Source organism: Nyctibius grandis, chromosome 9, assembly GCF_013368605.1.
Source record: "Nyctibius grandis isolate bNycGra1 chromosome 9, bNycGra1.pri, whole genome shotgun sequence".
Classification (NCBI taxonomy): Eukaryota; Metazoa; Chordata; class Aves; order Nyctibiiformes; family Nyctibiidae; genus Nyctibius; species Nyctibius grandis.
The window spans coordinates 27,391,765-27,410,138 of NC_090666.1; the positions used below are offsets into that span (position 1 = coordinate 27,391,765).

General features: G+C 50.8%; 1 protein-coding gene across 1 annotated transcript; it reads right to left on the reverse strand.

The window, feature by feature from the left end:
* Positions 1-1,533: 1,533 nt before the first annotated feature.
* Positions 1,534-17,994, reverse strand: MREG (melanoregulin). The gene is made up of 5 exons (XM_068408170.1): positions 17,903-17,994; positions 13,364-13,523; positions 3,921-4,011; positions 2,049-2,212; positions 1,534-1,672 (listed from the first exon to the last, which is right to left on the reverse strand). The coding sequence occupies exons 1-5, from the start codon at positions 17,992-17,994 to the stop codon at positions 1,538-1,540; spliced, it is 642 nt and encodes a 213-aa protein (XP_068264271.1). The 3' UTR covers positions 1,534-1,537.
* Between the last annotated feature and the right edge of the window lie 380 nt (positions 17,995-18,374).

Below are 18,374 nucleotides of genomic sequence, written 5' to 3' on the forward strand. Positions count from 1 at the left end.
TTCAAATCAAACCCTGGAGCTGCCATGCACTAAAGTTTATTTTCTCTAAAAACACGTGAGGTTTTCCAAAGTGCAGCTGAACTTCTGCCAAAAAAAAAAAAAATCAATGGGAACTGGGCACCTAACTCCAAATCCCACTGAAATTAAATTTAATCCCCATCATCTCCTATGAAGACTTTGATTTTAGGCCAGCAAATGACCCTACTCTTGCAAGTCAACAGGCAATCGTAAGCGTGTGGAGAACTGGTTGCAGAGGTGTATGCTCTACAAATACCCCAAGCCTTTTGCTATCAACAGTAAAGATAAATGTTGCCTGAACAGGATTACAGAGAGAGTAAGAAATGTTAGTTTTGTAATGTGTTTTGTTTATTAAACTCAGTTTTCACTGATGTCCTGAGTTGACATAAATATTTCTCAGGAAGACTGACAAACAGAAACAATTCATAAATATAGATGTATCTCAAACACTGTAGACATAAACAAATAAAAGCTCTGTTTTGCTGGTTTGGGAGGTCCTGTGTAGCCAGCATTTTCAACTGGCCCATTAGCAGCACATGTGTTAACCAGTGAAAAACTTGCAATTGTTTTTAAAAGATCAAATCCAGTGTTTTAAAATTACTGCTCATTACCAGATAAAAACCCAAGATATCAAGGGTGTTCATTAAAAAACTTCATTAACAGCAGGGATGGTATATATTGACAGTACATGCAACTTTATAGTTGGGGTTTTTTTTTATGCAATTAAGACCAAAACTTTCAGAAATTAATTAAGATGTTAAACCAATCTGAGGATATTACAGGAGCCAAATTCTTAGCAGGTCTGACCTTGGCACCTTCCTAAAATCTACCTTCTCTTAAGATGTTGGGCTGAGCACCCCTGACATGAACACCTCCAAACCACTAGTGGCTGGGGACAGAGCACCCAACTGCGACACCGCCCCAAGGCTTTGCCGCCCGGCGCTAACTCCTCTCCTGGCTACGCGCTGCTCCTGCCTCTTTGCTGAACCCACTGGGGCCTGCCCGGTGGGGCTGCTGTGGGCTGGGGATGAGGAAGAGGACCAGTGCACAGAGAAATGTCACGGAGTTCTAGGCAACTGAGGTATTTTTCCTTCCCCGTTGGTCCTCCCAGCTAGCAGGGTCAACGGAGGGGACAGTGGCAGGTACCAGCAGAAGGTGGAATTATGGATCTCCTTGCAGCGATTGTAACTAGAGGCTTCTCAACTTTCGCAGCTACAGGTAGCAATGCCTTGTGCGGCAGGCTTCCCTCGGCCTATCGCATACACTAATAGGCTAGCGGTCTCCCACTGGGGCTATGCTATGGCAGTTCTTGCTCCCTTCTGCTTGGGAACACCTCAGGGCCAGCATCCACCTTCCTGTGCCCTCCTGAAGGGGCACGACTTGCTGACCTCCTCGCTCTGCTCCGGTGGCCCACTTGCTTCTCTGCAGGACAACAAGGAGTGGCACTCCTTTGGCAGAGGAGTCTGGTCCCAGAGGGAAAGAAACCCGCTGTCCATCTCATGCCAGCAAGGCACATTCCTCAGGGCATCACGACAGAGATGTGCTGCAGGGCCTTCTGGCTATCGTCCACTCTTTCCCCACTGGGTCTCTTCGGATATACCATGCTGGCCATCTTGAAGAACTCATCCGCAGCATCCAGAGCTATGAGCCGATCCTGCCAAAACAACAGAGTTTTAGTTGCTATGGGCTGCTTTGGGCAGCTCCCTGGTCAGGGTCATCCCTCCACGGCTGCTCTCAGGTTAAGCCAGGCATTAGGTCTGATCTTCTCCCATTCTGTCAACAGGCTGCAAGAGCACCCAGTTGCACAGGCTTAAAGGAACTTGGGGGGGCAAATTTATGGTGCTACAGCACTGACATTTCTAAGGAAGCTGAACAGCCAAGCTACAAGTGCAACATCTGATGGGGACACCCCAGATGCCACCATGTATTTGAGCATCCTCTGGTGCAGTGCACCTATCCGCTCCCCTTCATTCGAGCTCACTTGCAGAGATGGGGGCCGTGGGGCAGAAGGCATGCTCGGAGCTACTCACCACCACAAAGAGGTAGCGCTCAGAAAGCTCCCAGCTGGTCGGGAAGATGTTTGTCTCTTCAGACAGCTTTAACAGGATGTCCCGGGCTTTGCCCATGTTCTGGGAGTCACTGATGGTGCTGAGTTTCGTCACTGACAAGAGGGAGTCTGCTTCCTTCTGGAAACCTGGGAAAGAGACACATTACAGAAAGGAGTCAAACATGCAGGCAGGGTCATCCCTGAGCCCTCCAGGCTCTTGCAAGGTTCCTTACTCCCCCTCCACCTTGGGCTGTCACATTCCCTACTTAGTAAAACAAACTAGTGTTTCCCTGAGGCATGCTCTGTGGCTGCACTTGGGGCAGGTATGAGCTTGCTGATGGGAGGAAAAAAAACATAAATCCATTCAGAGCAAGTTTGCTGCTAGCTTTCCAGAGAAAGTGTACAAACACCCACACCCAGGCTGCTGATTCAGCTCTTGCACATTCCTGATGCTGCCAGAGCTTTCGGGGCTGGTGGGGCTTCCTGAGCACCCCAGTGACTACGCCTATATGTAGTTGGGAGGGAACAGTGATGAGAAACCTGTGACATTAATGGATGCATGGGTAATTGTTCCTGTAGCAGTCAGCATCTCTTATAAGAAAGGTAGCCAGGGAAGGAAAGGGGGAGGAGAATGAATGCAGGGATCTTTAAATGTAATTGCTACCCTTAACTCTTTGTTCAGCTCCAGGGAGCTGGTGGTGATGCATCTCACCTGAAAACACTTACAGGGGAAAGAGTGGTGGTCTTATGATTAAAGCACAGGTCTAGATAACAAAAGATAGCAGGTTTCACATCTAGCTTCGCTAAGGCCAAATGATCCCTGGTGTTGAGCTTCCCCACCCTTTGCAAAACAACTCTGGAGCCATTGAGGATGTAAGGGAGATGTGGGAGAGCCTTTGTCAATGTGCAGTAACAGATGTAAGGATGTCCAGTGACCCCTCCCATGGTTGGTCTGTACAGGCTGTGTGAGTACCTTGATGAAGGTGAACGCTGATACCTAGTTATGAATTTATAATGTTTCTCCCATCCAGATGCCAGAACGGCAGGTAGGGCAGGAGCGGCTGAGATACCTGTCTCTTTTGCTCCCAGCCCCTTGAACGGCCCAACAAGTGCGCTCGACTTGCACATCCTCCTCTCGTTAGCTGCCAACCACCTCCAGAGCATGATGCAAGTCACCAAGCTGAGGTGTTGGCACGGCACATCTCCTTGGCCCGAGCGTCACATGCTGTGTGCAATGTGATTGGGAAAACTGGGTGACAGCCGCCACTGCCTTCTCCAGAGGAGCAGCAGCTGAGCACACAGGACAGGTGGGTGCAGTTCGCTGTTTGCAGGCCAGGAAATAGCAGGAATAGGAGGGCCACTGTTGAGCAATTTCATTTGGTGAAAGAATATTTCAAATTCACTTAGGAGTAAACAAAGTGGGTGGTTTGGCTCTGATCAGCTGTCGTGGGCTAAGGAAGAAAAATAGACGTATCTGTGTTCAAATCTGAAAGGAATATTCATTTCTCCTTGCTTATCTTGTTTAGAAAAACTCAGGGTGAACTCCCAGGTATCCCTGCAAGTTTCCACAAGGAAGCTTGAAATGGATGACTGTGCATGCTATTGTGGGCTTGAAAGGTTCTCCCGTGGATCATGGTTCATGGGCTTTTTGACATGCTTGCAGACACACTGGCCCCATCTCCTCCCAGCCGTGCCTGAGTGTGGGATACCTGATGGCATTGCTCACCAGCCTGGTTTTATTTTCTTCCCTTTCTCCTCTACCAGATTGATTTTGTGGAGCCGTTCCCATCCTCAACCATCGTGGGACCTCTCATTTGGTACCACAGAAATGACATCGTTTTGTCCTCTAGCTTACCTAAATCCTCCAAAATGTGTTTCCACCTGCTTCTCACTTCTTTTCGGGTCTGCCGTAAGGTATAAATATCATAGTTGAGCTTTTGCCATTCCTGCAAAGCAAAAGTATAAGAGACACTCAGTGATTTGCATGTGGGGAGGTCTCTGCTGCTTTTCTAGGTATTTCAGCTTTTAGAAACGGAGCCAGAGTTGAACTGTTGATGTTGGCACTGAGGGATCGGTATGAAGGTCAATGGCCAGGCTGCCATTGTCCCTGGAAGAAATTAAACTGACCAGCATAGAATATTTTAGCTTGACATTCAGTACAGCATCTCTGTAACTTCTCTGCATGTACAAAACAGGCTTCCAGTTACCTTGAAACGGGATTATGGAATTTAGCTTAGGCGTTACTGATGACCAAAGTGGTATCCTCAGTCAGACAGGGAGAATGTAATTCCAGCTCTGTGCTGGAAATTATAACACTGTCCTAAGCTGGAGAGCAACATGAACTTCCAAATGTAGCTCATCTGAGAGACTTCAGGCTCTTTGGTCCGAAGCCCTTTACCCCAAACCTTGACAACTCAGCTACTATCAAAACCTGAGGTTGTGAAAATACCTTATTCAGCCTTTACTGCTTGAGAAATCACAACCACATATTAATAATTACCTTCTATAAACTATTGCAACACCTTGTTTTCCTACCCTTGCAGTTAAACTGGCACGGCACATTTTCTTATGGCTGATGATAGCTCATGGGAAATAAAAGTTTGAAAACAAGTTACTGCTCTCAACATGGTCACGCATACAGCGGCATCTCCAAACTGCTCAGCCCTCTGTTTGGCATTTAACTGGAGAAGGCAGGTTTGCAAAAGTACTGGAAAACCAGAAAAATAGAGGTTTTTTAAAGGCTGGGGTACCCTTTTTTAAATAGAAGAGAGGAGGGATGCACATGGATGGCTGAGGGCTGAGCTGGAGTCATTTGACATAGTAACTGTTAGTGGCTGCCAGTTGCTGCAGTTCATGCCTCATTTAACTACACAGCTTAAATCCTTGCACTTGACCTCAGGCTTTACATCTGCATAATGGGACACCGTCTAAAGGGGAAGGTTTTGAGGTTATTTATTAAAGTTATACCAGCGTAATTAAACACATCTATACAAGTATGCATTCCTGTGGAAATGCATGTGTTCTGCAAGAAAACCCGGAGTACTTTTCCTAGCTGAGTTCAATCAATGCACACACTGCAAAAGCTGCATTTACAGAAGCATCCACTAACAACCTTAATTAATCTCATTTCTCAGCAAGATATGGAGAGATTACATAGATGGACTCTTGTAGAATAAAAGGGTGTTAATCTGTGCCGTCTCCCTGGGATTTTCCTCTGTGACACGCTGGGTTTAAAGGGGTTAAATAATACTCAGGAAGGTAGGCTGTGCTTTTGAAATCCTACTGGTTTTCTGATACCTGTGCCTTAAAGAGTTGACTTGATTTGATAAAAAGTTGGAGATTTCTTAGTGGTTTTTTCCCGAACCCATCTGACATGCCACAACTGCAGAGAATCAAATTATAAGCCTTTTTTTCTTGTTGTTCAGTGATAGCTGCAGGAACCCCTGGGAGATTACACTTGGGAAGATACAGATGGTGGCGTTCAGATAGTGGTGAATTCAGGTCAGGAGAGCAGGGGAAAAGCAGCTCTGCCTGCAGCCACTTGCTCTGCACTGCTTATCCTCCCAGAGAGCAAAATCCACTTCATTTTTAGCTTTGTGTTGCTAATTGCAACGAGCTAGCTTGGCTGATCAGAGCTCCATTTCTCTCTTGACTGCAGCAGTACTTGAAAACAGCTTTAGTATTTGCAGAGGAGGGCATATGGCTGCCAGTGCAAGGCATTGAAATGCCTCTTCGGCCCTTTGCTAGAGAAAGGAGGCAAGGACAAGACTCCTCTCCCCCTTGACACCAGCTCGTAGCTGGGAACTGAGCTCCTCTCAGTGAAAAAGCAAAGAGAGGGTTTATTGTATTAAAGCTTTGTGGGAAGTTTATTGCAAACTTGAAAGTTTAAAAAAAAAAAAAAAGAATAAAGGCTGCACGATGCCTTGCTCCCCACTGGCAGGGATCCTTGGAAACATCTCAGCCTGCTCCTGACCCCAGGGTATAAGCAGAAAGGAGAGCAAACCAGTCTGGGCATGCTGGGGGGGAAATAAACTGCATGTCTTTGCCCTCCCGCAGAGATAAACAAGTGTTTTAATGCACACGATTGATCAACACAGCCGCTGTGATTCCAGGAGTGCTTCACACTGCTGAGTTAGTGAGCTGGGGGTGGGTGGGAAAGATGCTCCTCTCCCCGAAATGTGGCTTGCTGGCACCAGGCAGCAGCTTTCAAGGCTGCGGGGATTTACCCTCCGTGGTAGCAAACCAGACTCCTCGCTAAGCTAAAATGCAAGCAGTGCTTAGCACGAGGAGAAGCTGCTCCTGATTTTCTCTGGATTAACAGCAGTGTGGTTTTCCCTTGACTATTTTTGTTTTAAGGGAATCTAGGTTATAGCTTTTTTGTACATCGTAGTTACTGAGTTGCTCTATGGAAGTGAATACGGTGCAAATTTCCTCTCAGGGGACCTCTAACAGTGCCCTATCGATGAAGAATTTCGTGAGTGTGCAAAGGAGCAGTTTCAGTACAGAAAATGATGCTTAACAGTAGTGCCTTGGGGGGGACATCTTGTTTTGGTGGTATTTCTTTTGCCTGAGTGTGGAGCTGAATGTGTTTATGTTTCCCCAGAAAAAGCTGGGAGGAGGAGGGTGCACATGGTGCCAGTCATTGAAAAGAAACTAGAGATTATCAGGGTGAGGATGAGCTGAGCTCTCAAAGGGACGCATGCCCTGTTCTCTATCAGCCTCAGAAACCACCGAGTTTTCTGAGGCAATTCCTCGTAGCAGAGACATCCTAAATGCTGCGGGCAGGGGGTTGTCCTCCGGGTTGCTTTAATGAGGGAAGTAAAGTTAAGAGCATCTTTCCATAGAATCATAGATTCTGCCCCATAGTTTGGGTTGGAAGGGACCTTAAAGATCATCTAGTTCCAACCCCCCTGCCATGGGCAGGGACACCTTCCACTAGACCAGGTTGCTCAAAGCCCCATCCAGCCTAGCCTTGAACACTGCCAGGGAGGGGGCATCCACAGCTTCTCCCAAAAACTTCCATCCCCACAATGAATCTAAAAAGCATCTCTCTTTAATGACACAATAGAGGAAGAGCAAAGCTTGTCCTGCCCGTGTCTCCGCACAGGAATGGGCAACATCAGAGACTTTGGGGAAGGTGTTCCCCGTGCACATCCCATGAGTCACGAAGACGTGACCTGCGGAGGGGGCGTTTGGTCAGGGCCGGGCAGCATCACAAGGCTGAGGCTGCTCAGCACATGCTGCCGGGCAGCCCCAGGGCAGGCAGCCAGGGCTCCGTGCCAAACCCCCGCTCTCCCTCCGCGCTCGCTGCCTCTGTGACAAGGATGGTTGTGTGTGCCAGGGCACTGCGAGATGCAGGACAGGGCACGCCAGTCCTTGGGGCAGCCCTGGGCAGAGCGAGGCCGGAGCAGGCTGCCCTCCGTGCCGCATCCCAGGCTGGCTCCCTGCCGGAGCCCCTTCCAGCGAGGTGTCCGAGCCTGTATGCAGGCAGGGGACAAGCAGCTCTCTCCAGAACTTAGCTTCTTTTTGCATCTTCTGTGCACCTCCGTTCCCTGTATTGCCTCTTGCAAAGTTAGATGTCACTTCTGGAGTGGTGAGGAGGCTTCTTGCACACAGTACTGGGAAAGTACAGCGGGAGACTGGTCTGCACCAACCCCCTTGATGTTTCTACCGGTCTGGGACATCCCAGCGATGCATTCAAAATCAATCCTTTAAGAAAAATACCCTTTTGCCAAAATCTGAATTAACCACAGGAAGCCAAAGCAGGTTGCAGTTCCTGGCCCTGTTTTTTTGCAACCAGTTTTGCCCTTTTAAACCTACATGCCAGGGCACAACATATACCAGCAGGGGCTTGAGGAAAACCCTTTGTGCATGAGTCAAGAATGTCCCAGGAGCAGCAGGGAAACCCCACCACCTCTCTCCTCTGAGCGCTCAGCCCTTCAAGTACTTACCTGGAAAACTTCCCCAGGCTCTCTAGTGTGCTATGCTAAATCTGAAAATGCAAAAGGGAAGTGAGGAGATGCTGGGCATGAAATATAAGCCAGGTTGGTACATAACTGAGAGCCAAGAGAACAGGCAAGCACTGTCCAACTTTTCACCCCTGCTCGTATGGAAATTTCCTAATTAGTAGGTAGCTTTCCTCATGTTGCCAAAGCAATCCTCTACCAAAGCCTTCTCCTTTATTCCCTTAAAAGCAATTGGTGTCACCGTTCTGTTCAAGAGCTGTTTGAGAAATGAGGTCAAAACAGAATTATCAGGGAAAGCCTGCAAAATACCAGTCCAGGCAGGTACCACGCCACATCCCGGGATGCTCCTACACTGGCTCTGCAACTGGCCCCACTGGAAGTAGTTGAGTAAATACAAACTCTAGATCCAAGTTCGCACACTGAACCATTGACGGACATCTCGGCTTAGAAGCAGCTTGAATTAGATTCAGTTTTAAGAGGAATGCAAGAGTTCATAAATAATTTTTCACAGGCAGTAAGAAGGTCAGTTCTGGGCTCCCTGACTGACATTCACAATCCTGGGCAAATCCCATCACCTCTGTATGCCCCAGCATCAGCATGTCTCAATACTGACCTTCTCTGTAACCTGTTTAAAAAAGAATAATCCTGTGGGAGAGCAGGAGGAAGGAGAAAAATAGGCCTTGTCAGCTTGTTAACGGGCTTGCCAGGAGGATTGTGCCAGCACAACTCTGCTAGCCAGGCCCCCAGCAGAGATGCAGGTAGAGGAACTGCCTTTGCTAGTGGGGTTTATGATCCCCCCTTCCCCAAGGGAATAAGCCAAAAGAAGAAAGAAATGCTGCATTTACAACAAGCCATAAGAACAGTGTTTTTTCCTTGGTCATTATGCAAAAACCCACCTTTAGTTTCTGTTCACAGACCCGCGGTGCAGCTGCCCTAAACCTGGCTCCTTCTCTGAAGCCAGTGCTAGTGCAACAGCTCAGGCTTTCTGCCCACAACTGGGTAACTCCATGCACCCCATCAGAGGACACTGAGGCACCAGGGCCACCACAAACTGGACCTTGTGGAGGGGGCTATCTGCCACATCAGGTACATAAGCCCAGCAATGAGGCCAGTGCAGCTCTTGCTGTTAATGCTGGAGCCTTCCCAGAGCCACAGTAGTCCCCCTCTCCCATAAAACACTTTTATCCTCACTAGCAGGGTACGTGCTGCAACAGTGACTTGGCCTGTATCTATGCAGCATCTTAAATAACATCCTCTTCTCCTAGAGATCCTCATTTCACCTCCAGATTCAGGGTTTTACATTATGCTACAACAGGTTTGACGATGCTGCAGGGCAGGAAGAGGAAAAAACCATTTTTTTCCATATTTGAAACGTTGACCCCAGCCTTCAAAAGCTTTGACAACAGCTTTGATCTCCAAAGGCTGTGTCAGCTTTACCAGCCCCCTTAAGCCAGCCCTTCAGCTACGGCTTTTCTGGTTTTCTCCGTGCACACCCTCCCTTACCCACACTTTGCTTCCGAAAGCACATCCAAGCACATCGTGCTCATCAGCCTCAAGCAGAGAGAAAGACAAAGCTGCAAGTTGCCAGTCCTTATGATTTTAGGCAACTCCAGCGAATCTGGCCTCATGTACCTATTGCACGGTGGGTTTGGCAACCGCTGGGTGCTCCAGCTGGCTCCACCACGGCCAACAGCCCCATGAGCCATCACTCCCAGCACACAGCATCAAGCAGGATGAGCAAGTGGGTGTGAAACAGGGTGCACCTGGGACATGAGGGTGCTTGCTTTGAAGAGCTTGCTGCCCTGGTTCAGCGAGGAGCAGGGTGGAGCAGCCCTGCCATCCCTACGCAAGCTAAGGTCGCACCGAGTTTGGGCTGGAGCTGCCAAATTTCCTGGAGCAGGGCCATCAGGAGGGGTAGGGAGAAGAAATGGCTCTGCATGGATGGGGTGTGGGTCCAGCCCCATGGTGGAAGCAAGGAACTGACCTCGAAGGAGGACACCAGCGCTGAGAGTTGCTGGCAGCCCCACCATGAATGATCTAACACGCAGAAAATTGACTGAGCTACAGGGTGCACTCAATGTTGGAGCACCTGGCCCTTTGCATACACAGTTTGGTTTATTTATTTCCAGTGATCCACAATGCAGAGGTGCCCAAGCCAGGAAAGAGCTGTCCTGGATCATGCCCACTGACCTCCAGCACTGCGCCCATGTCACCACTGCATCCTGTCCCACCGCTTCTCCTGTCCTACCTCACAGCACCTTGTCACTATGGGAACAACCATTTTTAAACAAAAGGAAATACCCAGGAAAGCAGAAGTAGATTAGCTAGATTAAGAAAAATTCAATACTGTTTTGAGGCCAAAGTGGTGCCACACAGATGGAGCACACATGAAGCAGAGCAACCTGCTCTTTGGGATCCTTCCAAAGTCCTGTGCTAGGAAATCACTAAGATAAAGGTGGGGAATGGCAAAGCGTACAGTAAGAAATACAGAAATTTCTGTGTTAAGTGAAGGAGCAGAAACACAGGGCCTACTTCTCCTTTCAGTCTGATTTTAACCAAGAGAAAAAAAGGACCTGTGGTTTTGTAATGCTTGTGCACTGCACAAACAAGAAACCGTTCCTCCAGTTCCTCCATCCCCTGTCCTGCAGCATCTACACGCTCTCCCCGGGGACTCTGGAAGCTGAGCAGCTCCCAAAGCAGATTATGGCTTTTGCAGCCCAGTGTTGTTCTGCAGTGAGACTTTTTTTCTCTCTCTCAGGGCTGAGAGGGGAGGGCAACACAATCTGCCCTAGTTTTAAAATGCTCACTTGAGTAAGGAGAGATTTCGGCACTCATGGCCGAACGCAGGAATATTGGCTTTGCCGGCGAAGTCCCTCCCTGCTCTGCCACCCAGAAAAAGCTGCAGCTGGAAACTGCAGCAGCCTGCCGAGCTTATATATTGTGCCTCAGTTTCCCTAGCTGTAAAAGAGACAGCAGAGAGGTCGGCAATCACTAGCTGCAAAGGGCACTGAGCCAGAATCCCAGTCAAGCGTATCGTGCGTTGGCTTTCTTCAAAGTTGGCCTGACGTTGTACTCCTCAGGCTTTTTGTTAATTGCACGGCAATTTATGGTATGTGATCTTACATTTCTTGTGGAGAGGAAGCCCCGTGCTCTTTGTACTTTCCTTTTTCACTGGCAGGCACAGCGACTGCTCAGACCTGCTAAAAACCCTACAGACATGCTGAAGGCAGGGAGAAAATGTTGGATTTAGGACAGGCAGGCACGCTGGGTTTAGGACAGGCAGGCACGCTGGGTTTAGGACAGGCAGGCACGCTGGGTTTAGGACAGGCAGGCACGCTGGGTTTAGGACAGGCAGGCACGCTGGGTTTAGGACGGGCAAGCATGCTGGGTTTAGGACAGGCAGGCACATTGGGTTTAGGACACGCAGGCACACCGGGTTTAGGACACGCAGGTGCACTGGGTTTAGGACAGGCAGGCGCACCGGGTTTAGGACACGCAGGCACAGGAGCGCTCTCCTGCTCACCCATAACCAATGCTCTCCTCTGCAACCTGAGCAAGGCTGATGCACAGCTCTCCTTTGCCCAGGGGAGATGTCTTTTTAGCAGCCTGTTCACTTATGATACCGTTTTGTAAATAATAACAGCTTTTAGGAGGCCTGCCTCATAATGAGCCCTAAATTAAGCTAAAAGGCCGCTCGAATGGGTGTGGGCTGAAATCAGGAGCTTCAGCGCTGCCCTGAAGTACAGCCAGCTCTGCAGCAACCAGGGCTGGCGCAGCCCCCTAAATGGATTTGTGCTTGTTTCCTTCAGCCAGTTTGGGCTGGATGAAGCTCCCTGTCTTCTCCAAGACAAGGAATCGCAAGGTAGAGAAAACAGCGGTGGGGAGGGTAGAGGATATCTTCAGTTATATCTGTAAAGGTTACGTGCAGCCATGAAAACATCGTTACAAAACCATCTATTGTAAACACCATGATTAATTCAATCCCCACCAAAAAAAACCCCAAACCATCCAATGGGGATTCCGGCCAACTGTATACAAGGATTGCATGATCTCATTTTAAGTTTTAAAAATTGTAATTTGGATCTCAGCTATACCTCTGGAGTTTAAGGCTTCTCATGAAAGCTGAGCTAGCTTTTGGTTTAAGGGGACTATCACAGGAGGAAGAGCTACAGTCTTGCCGTCTCTTGGATAAAGTGGGATCACGTTGAAATTAAACGTGAAGCCTCCAGGCTTTCCTGCAAACATTCTGAAGTCTTAAAAGCAATCAGAGAGAGGGAAACGTGTCACTATTTGCTACAGCCTGCTCCTAATCAGGCCACTGAAATCTCCTTTGCGTCGCAGTGCTTTAGCGCAGGAAATCGGGGCTGCAAAACAGCCTTTATGTAACAGCGACGATTTTTCCCTTCTGCGCTAAGAGCTGTGCCAGTTCTCCGCTTCTCAATAATTGCTGTGTAACCCACTAGAGGAGTATTTAACTTGACGTGTCACTGGAGCGGCAGCTCAGCTCCAGGCACTGCCACTGCCGGGCGAGCGCCACTGCAGGAAGGGCAAACGCCAAGTTTGATCACAGGACAGCCAAGCCAAGGGAATATGGGACAAAAAAAGCAGCCTGTGTAGCTAAGAAATTGAGCTGGGGGTCCCAGTGCTACCAGTACACATTTGTGGGTGGTGGTGGTAGAGGTGCTTGCAGGGCATTGTGCACCCCAGCTCAGGGTGGCTCAGCCGCTGGAGACATCCCTCAGCTTCCCCGGGATGAGATGGCTACAGATGCATCCACACCAGATACAGGAGAATATCTGGAGGGTGATGGAGCAGATGGGAGGACCTGATGCCTATGTGAGCCACGCTGGGGGACTTGGGGGTCTTTACAGCAGCTTAATGGGTGCTTAAATAAAGGCACTGCCAAAGCATCCAATGAAGGGGAGACCTTATTGCTCTCTACAACTACCTGAAAGGAGGTTGTAGCGGGGTGGGGGTCGGCCTCTTCTCCCAGGCAACTAGCAACAGGACTAGAGGACATAGCCTCAAGCTGTGCCAGGGGAGGTTCAGGTTAGACATTAGGAAAAATTTATTCACAGAAAGGGTTATTAGGCATTGGAACGGGCTGCCCAGGGAGGTGGTGGAGTTACCATCCCTGGAGGTGTTTAAGAAAAGACTGGATGTGGCACTTAGTGACATGGTCTAGTTGACACAGTGGTGTTAGGTCAAAGGTTGGATTCAATGATCCCAGAGGTCTCTTCCAACCTAGATGATCCTGTAATTCTGTGATTCTGTAAAAGCACTGAGCCTTGGTCCATGGTGAAACCGAGCGCGAGGAATGGTACTGCCTCACCTCTGAGTCCTTGTCCAGCTGGTTCCTGACCACGATCATGTTGTACAGCACCCGGTCATCATCCGCCTCCGTGTGGGTCACGTCGTGTGGGGTGCTCCACAGGTTCTGCTCCTCGTCCCGCGCCAGTGTGGCTCCGAAGGAGGCGTAGGGGTTGTTGTTACTGCAGAGAGGGGGAGAGGCAAGGCGGCGTTAGCTACAGCAGCATCACCCTGCCTCTCGTATCTTCCCAGGGTAAAGTGCCCATTGCTGCAGCACCTCCTGTCACGGCCCAGTGTCTTGCCCGGGAGAGGCGAGGAAGAGGAGGAGGGGGGAATGGGAAGGCAGTCGGAGTGTTTTACCTTAACAAGCATCTTGACCATGCAATCCATGGTTCAAACCAGGCAGTACTGCCGTGAAACCAAAGACATCAGACACATGAATTTGCTAAAGACACCAGATATTATTCAAGCAGCTAGGATGGAGGAACTGTGAGCATCTGTGTGCAAGGATGAAAGGCGGCATCTCCCCATTGCTCCCCCTGCTCTGCTCCCCATCATGCCTTCCCACCCCAAACCCCGTGCAAGCACCCCCAGCCTCTCTGAGCTTAACATGGGAACAGTTCTAATTAACTTAGACTCAAAAAACCCAGCGGCTCCAGAGGGTATTTTCTCTCTGCCCGGCTAACCCTGCATCCGTGCCAAGATCCGTCCCCATGGAGACTTTGTGCGCAGAGGGGTACACCTTGAGCAGTGGGCAAGGGGACGGCTGCGTGCAAAGCCCCTCCCTTGCCTCTTGGCCAAAGAACCAGCTTCTAGCCATCTTCTCCTCAAAGGCAGTGCTGTCGGGCATGGTTTTATTTTGGACAAAACACGTGCCACCTCTGCTGAGGGAGCTGGGACTGGTTAGTCCGGAGAGGAGATGGCTCAAGGGGATCTTATCCATGTGTGTAAGTACCTGATGGGAGGGAGCAAAGGAGACAGAGCTAGACTCTTCTCAGTGGTGGCCCATGATAGGACACACATTGAAATACAGGGAAATCTGTTCAGTCATAGGAAAAAAATGTTCTACTGCAAGGGTGGGTGAACACTGGCACAGGTTGCCCAGAGTGGCTGTGGACTCTCCACCCTTGGAGACACTCAAAACCCAATGGGACATGGTCCTGGGCAAGCTGTTCCAGCTGACCCTGCTTGAGGAGGGGTTGACTGGGTGCTCTCCAGAGGTCCCACCTCCACAATCACGTTTCTGTGTCACCCCACAGCTCTGTTTTCTCCCCAGCAGCCCAAACCCCAGCAAATCAAGCAGGCAAACCCTGGCAGCTCCTACCTGAGAGGTACAGCGATGCACTGAGCTGCTCAAGGACCTGTGCCAAGGCGCAGAAAGGGCATGTAGCCCCATCTTTATTTTGGGGATGGAAATGTCCTCAGCTTGCTTGTGAACTCCAGGCTTTATTTGCTCAACAGTCAGCAAAGCAGAGCATCATCTTCTGGGAAGGCTTTCGCCACTGAGGCAAGCAGCTTTTCTCTGCAGTCACGGCAGTTCTGTGTTTTATGGCTTTATGTTGCTACTGGGATGTGCATTTTTTTATAGGGTTATTTAACTCTGACAGGAGAACTTTTAGCAAAGGATTTCTGTAGTGTTTCTAATCAAGATGTCCAGACACTTGAGCAGAACACAACAAATGGAGAAATATATTCGGCCTTACCCAACAGTCTCATCAGCCATCCTGTAGCAATCCCTGCTCACTTGTTAGAACAGCCCACTGCTTATTCTATTTGCTACCCAAACCCCATTCCTTTCGCAAGGAACCCATCCAGCGCAACCTCAGATAACACTGCAGGCATTTTAGCCATGATGCCAAGCCATAAAAAAGATGCTAAGAGGAGCTCCAGCACACAGATAAAACAGAAAAAAAAATCATTCACATCAGCATTCCTGCAGGAAGGTTAATTAGACTTTCAACACACCAAAAACCTGAGCAACAGGTAATAAGGGAAAAGATAATCTCTCATAATCTCTCATTAAAGACAAGCAAACGAGTGTAACTTGGAGGGTGTGGATGGCATAACTCAGCTGTTCCTACACCGCAGCCAGCATGGGTTCGCTCAAACCATTTTTCAAATGTGGAGCAGCCAGGATCCCAGCCTGGAAGGGATCACTCCAGAGCCAGCCGTGCTATCAGCATGAGTTCGCTCCCATCCTGCCTTCGACAGGCTGCTTCCCACTCAGTGACTTACCAGTACCCTTAACATCTGGCTTACTTTAAAAACCAATATTTGGCAATAACACTAACAGGCCTTAGCTTTTACGAGCCACTCCCGCACAGCTTGCACTGCGCTTCCCAACACACCTCTTTCCAAACAGCGGCACGGAGCAGCCAGCAGCCTGTAAGGGATGCAGGCAGCACCCAGGAAGCAGCAAATCCATACAAGCACGGAGAGCTCTGCCAACAGCGAGCACCCCCAGAGCACGCTGGACTTCCAAGCAACATTTAAAATGAAGAAACGGGAGGAAAAAAAGGAGCACATGAACGGCAGCCTGCTTTGCAGGTGACAGGAGTCTCCGTGGGACCAGAGGGGACTCAGACTGTTTCACACTCTGGGCTTTATCCAGAAAATGGTGAGCGCTAATGCTTCATCAACAAATTTCTGCTCCAGAGGGCTTTCAGTTCAGATTAAACTCGTTTTGGGATTAAGAGCCCAAATTCTTTGCATCCTGAGGACACCACCTGAGCCAAATCCCACCTTCGCGCATCGAGAGACAGCCAGGCAGCCTGGATGCTTTGCTGCATCAGCCTGGCTTGCTGGCTTTGGCCGGGGTTTCTTTTCCCAGCGCCGCACTAAGCGCTGTACCTACAGCCGTGCTCCATCCCCACCTCCACGTACAGCACTGGCTGCTCTCACTGGCCTCATCACGGGTTACAGCTAGCCTTGTATACACTCAGGTAATATATGCACCTCGTGATACATATATTACCTCCTCCTCACTGCTTCGTTCTTTGACACGCTGGGTATACAAGGCCGCAGCCGCTCTGCTTGGAGAAAACAAGGTGAAAAGTCACAAAGGCAACATTTCGGTAGCAACACCAGCTCTCAAAAAGTAAAACTCAGCTCAAAGATCTGAAATCTCAGGCAAGTCATTCATTTTAAACAATGCTGCGATAAAAAGAAAAATAAAAAGTGTGCTCTTGCAAGATCCCTGCTTTGAAAGAAAACCCCAAAGCCTCCTGAAGAGGGACAAGCCAGCAATTAGGCTGCTAGATTAATTATGCTGGCACACTTGTGCAAGAGCGGGTGCCTTTCGAACGCCCAGCATTTATACAGGCTTTCCTACTTACAGCCAGCAGTAATGGGATCGCCGACAGAACGCAGGCACTAGAGAAAGGTGCCTGGCGAGGGAGAGATGCCCCGGCCGGCAAGGCAGCAGGAAGGAGCCTCTCCGCTCGTGTGCTTGGCTCTTGTTAGGTTAATGCTGGAGGCCCCATGCTCAGGATTATCTGGTTATTATTTAGGTAACTGCTTTAACAGCATGAAATCAGGATGTTTCAAGCCATGTTGCCAGCTCTGCTATTACCTGATAACTATGTAGGCCACATTGGAAGCAACCCACCCTCCTTCTTGAAATGTCCCTGTCCCACCAATGCTGCAGGGAGGGCACAGGCCCTGCCCCATCCCAGGGCTGGGGTACCCACTGCGGGCTTCGGCAGCAGCCAGGATCCCAGGCGGCAGCTGGGGAAGAAGGGAGAGGTGCCGCAAACCCCACGCACAGATGTTTTGCAACGTGCAAAACCCCCTTACGTGCTTGCCCAGCTCACAGCTTTTCTCCTCGACTCGGGGCTTCATCTTTTCATACAGCACCCCTCAACCTCATGGCTCTGTGCACAAGATGGATGCGACCAACAGCGGGAGAGAAAAATCTTTTTAGAGATCGGCAGGCGTGCAGCTGTCACATAAAGTGTCGTCACCTCCTTTCCAGCATCCCTGGCCCGGGAACAGCTCTGTGCAGCACAGAGCTCTCCGATGGTGGGACCTGACCCCTGTGCGGTGATGTGGGAACCCCCTTTTTGTTCAGCACCTCGGCCTTGTCCGTTGAAACCCCACCGTGGCAAGCCAAAAGCCGAAGGGTTCCAATGGCGAGGGGTGCAGGGGAAACACCGAAGGGATGATGCTCTGGGTTTGCTTTGTTAAAACTTCCCCGGTGCGGCGGCATCGCGCTGCGGGGTGTCAGAAACAACCGGCCTCACGGCGAGGCAACCCGGCCGGGAAGGGACCCGAAAGCAGCTCGGTACCGCTGGGACAGAATCCCCTCGGAGCCTCGGCCGGCTCTCGCAGGGCACGGCCCGCTCCCCACGGGGAGTAGCGGCTGTACAGCCACTGGGAAATGGGGCTCGGCTTGACGTGCCGGGGCAGCCACCCTGCGGGAAAGGGCTGAGGGGCCCGGACGGTGCCGGCGTGGGGGCGAAGAGGGGCTCACGCGTGGCCGTGGAGCCGGGGACCGACCCGGAGCATCCCTCCTCCCGCGCACGGGGCTGGGGGCTAGGGAAGGGGCCGGGGTGTCTCTCACCTGAGCAACGGCTCCTTCTCGGGCGCCGCCGCCTCCCCGCCGCAGCACCCGCAGCAGCCGCCCAGCGAGCGCAGCCAGGCCCCCAGCCCCATCGGCGCCGCCGGAGAGCCGGGCCGGCCACGGCCCTCCCCCGGCCCCGGCCCGCCCCCGGCTCTCCCCCGGCCCGCCCCCGGCCCCGGCCCGCCCCCGGCGCTGCCCCGGCCCCGCAGCGCCGCCGCCGAAGGAGCGAGGTAGTGCCGGGCTCCGCACCGCCCCCGCCGCTCTTCCCCGCCTGCAGCAGCCGCTCCCACGGCTGCTCTGGGCGGGTTAACTCAAGGCCGGACCCCCTGCGCCCTCCTCAGCCCTCCTGCACCCCTCTGCACTCTCCTGCACCCTTCTGTACACTCCTGCACCCTCCTGCCCTCTGCTGCATCCTCCCACACTCTCCTGCACCCCTCTGCAGTCCCCTGCATCCTCCTGCAGCTCCCTGCAC